The sequence below is a fragment of the Miscanthus floridulus genome, chromosome 11, assembly GCF_019320115.1.
Source record: "Miscanthus floridulus cultivar M001 chromosome 11, ASM1932011v1, whole genome shotgun sequence".
In the NCBI taxonomy this organism is placed as follows: Eukaryota; Viridiplantae; Streptophyta; class Magnoliopsida; order Poales; family Poaceae; genus Miscanthus; species Miscanthus floridulus.
This window is the reverse complement of record NC_089590.1, coordinates 80,564,467-80,567,074: the sequence shown is the minus strand read 5'-3', so window position 1 is coordinate 80,567,074 and position 2,608 is coordinate 80,564,467. Positions and strand designations below refer to the sequence as shown.

Genomic DNA, 2,608 nt, shown 5'->3' with positions numbered 1-2,608 from the left:
AGTGCACCAAGACGTGCACGGCCGCCAAGGCGAAACCTGGCAATCTCCCGATTAAACAACAAATTCTCCCTGATCCTCCGATCTACCTCGAGCGTTTAAAATCACTAGCCTCAGATTGCGAGCAGCAGCAGTGCCCATCGCCTATTGGACACCTGCCAATGGTCCCCGCAAGGCCGCAGCGTCGACGAGCCACGAGTGTGCCGCCTGGCGTGCATGCACCACACTTCCCCAAGATTCCCGTAATAAAGCAGCCCTAAAAAAAAAAACAGCGGAGGGCACTGGGTACCGTTTAGTTCCCCTTAAGGCAGTCCGAACGGTGCATTGATGATAGTTTCTATCCTCATTAAATGATTTGTCACGTAGGTAAAACGTTGACATGGCAACGTAATTAATGAAGAAAGAGAACAAAAATCATAGAAATGATTTCTTCATGAAGAAATCAGGTCTACTCTTGACCCAGTGCACCAAGAAACCATGAAATCGTCATTGGGGAGAAACCACCAGTTTCTAGGGAGCTCGTGTCGCATTCCCATTGGAGGAAGAAGATAGAGTTGTGAGAGAGAAAGAGAAAATAATTATTACTCATAGAAATCATGGGTTAGAAAGCAGTACTTTTTTTTGTGCGGTATCCTATGTTATAGAAACTACTAGTTTCTTTCATTGGGACTGCCCTTAGTTTTGCAAAAAAATTTAAGATTTTTCGTCACATCAAATCTTTGGACGCATGCATAAAGCATTAAATATAAATAAAAAATAAAACTAATTATACAGTTTAGACGAAATTAATCTTTTAAGTCTAATTAGACTATGATTGGACACTAATTACCAAATAACAACGGTATCATTTCACCAAAAAAATTTGCAAACTAAACAGGCCTAGGCTAGACCGTGCGGTGCTCTCAATCATTTGTGAGCCTAACCATGCGGGGGCACGGGCACCCTGCGTCCCTGCCTCGTACGTACGCTGGCAAAAGGTCCGGTTCCCTTATTACCGGCGCCACGGCGTTTACATTAGTTTAAGCCAAAGTTTGGAGCTTTTTGCCTAATGGTATAGATTTGTCGCAAACGATTCCGACCTTCTGTTTTCCCTTGATATTACAAAATCCATGGAATTATGTCGCCTGCTCTTTTTCCCCCCACGGAAAGCCGAGCAAAGTGGGGGTTTCGAGCCCACTAGGGGACAAAATCCATGGAATTATGTGATGAGCATCGCACACGGTTTTTGTGCAGCACTCCATTCCGTTCCCCTGCGGCCGCCCAGGTACGGTGGCTCCGCCCGTCCGGCGGGCGGTATTGCCCTACCCGTGGGCAGTCGTGGGCCACCCCGCCCGCGCCCGACCCCTGTTTTCTCACGCGCGCCCGCGTTGCCCTGCCCGTCCTCGTCCGCCATATAAAACGCCCCTCGGCCTCCGCCTCCCAAGCTCACCAGTCACCTCACCTCGTCCTCCTCCGAGCCTCCGACCACCCGCAGCAGAGACAGCCAACAGGCAAAGCTTCAAGCTTGCTTAACTCAAGGCATCAGGGCGTCCTAGCCTAGCCAGAGAAACAACAGCCACACACCCACGCCTACTATACGCGCGCCATGGCCTCCGCCTTCTTCTTCGACGCCGAGCCGGTGTGCGAGCTCCCCATCCTGCTGCCCGCGCTGGACGCCTGCGCGCTCTGCGCCAAGCCGCTGGGACGCGACTGCGACATCTTCATGTACAGAGGGGACACGCCCTTCTGCAGCGACGAGTGCCGCGGCGAGCAGATGCAGCTCGACGCCATCCGCGCCAGGCGGGCCGCCGCACGGAGGCAGCAGCAGCAGCAGTACTCCTCCAGAACGGAGTCCAGGCACCAGGAGTCCAGAAAGGTGTCTGTGGCGACATGAACGGCCGGAGCCTGCGTGACTGCATGGTCCTGAAGACCAGAAGACATGCATCCTGTTGTGTGTCAACAAGAGATTTCTGGACCTGAAGAAACGTCGATGGGTGCCGGCGGGACATAGGACTTCAATTTCTCCGTCGCTCTTGTCCTGCCAGAGCACTGCGCCGATGCTCATCGGCGCGACGGCGCCCGAGGGCGGAGGGACCACTTCGCTTGGGGAAGAAAGTTCAGTCACTGGTCTAGTGATCTGCTTGCTTCTGCCTTTGGCTATTGTGATGAGTCGCCCACTATGCACAACTCTTAGGCGCTCTGATTTTTGGTTCGTGCGGTGTGAACTGTGAAGAGTGTGTTCTAGACTCTTTTTGGAAACTCTGAAGCAATTTTCACCTGTAAATGGTTTCCACTTGCATTCCTTTGTGCACAACAAAACCCCTGTCCGCATAATTCGTTTCGATACAGAAAAAATTTCAGCGGAGGGGTGCAGGAACACATGGACGTACTCACGTACAGGGTCGCAACAGCTAGATTTGAAGCGGCAGAGAGGAATAGGGGATGCTGCCACCGGATCTGTCGACGTTGCTGCCGCTATGGTTCTTCATAGGCCGGATGTACACCGGTTTATTCTTTGTAAAGCCAGTGCACTGGGAATTTGTTTCCCAAGTGAGATTTCAACACGATCTCTGCACTCTGCTCTATCATAAGCCAAATTTGCACATGTAGTAGTAGGCATCGGCAATATCTA

The 2,608-nt window shown here is 51.5% G+C and overlaps 1 protein-coding gene across 1 annotated transcript; it reads left to right on the top strand.

Annotated features, from left to right (window-relative positions):
* The first annotated feature begins 1,429 nt into the window (after positions 1–1,429).
* Positions 1,430–2,275, top strand: LOC136493554 (FCS-Like Zinc finger 2-like). The gene has a single exon (XM_066489651.1). It carries the CDS (start codon positions 1,583–1,585, stop codon positions 1,868–1,870), a length of 288 nt encoding a protein of 95 aa, XP_066345748.1. The 5' UTR covers positions 1,430–1,582; the 3' UTR covers positions 1,871–2,275.
* Positions 2,276–2,608: the final 333 nt, after the last annotated feature.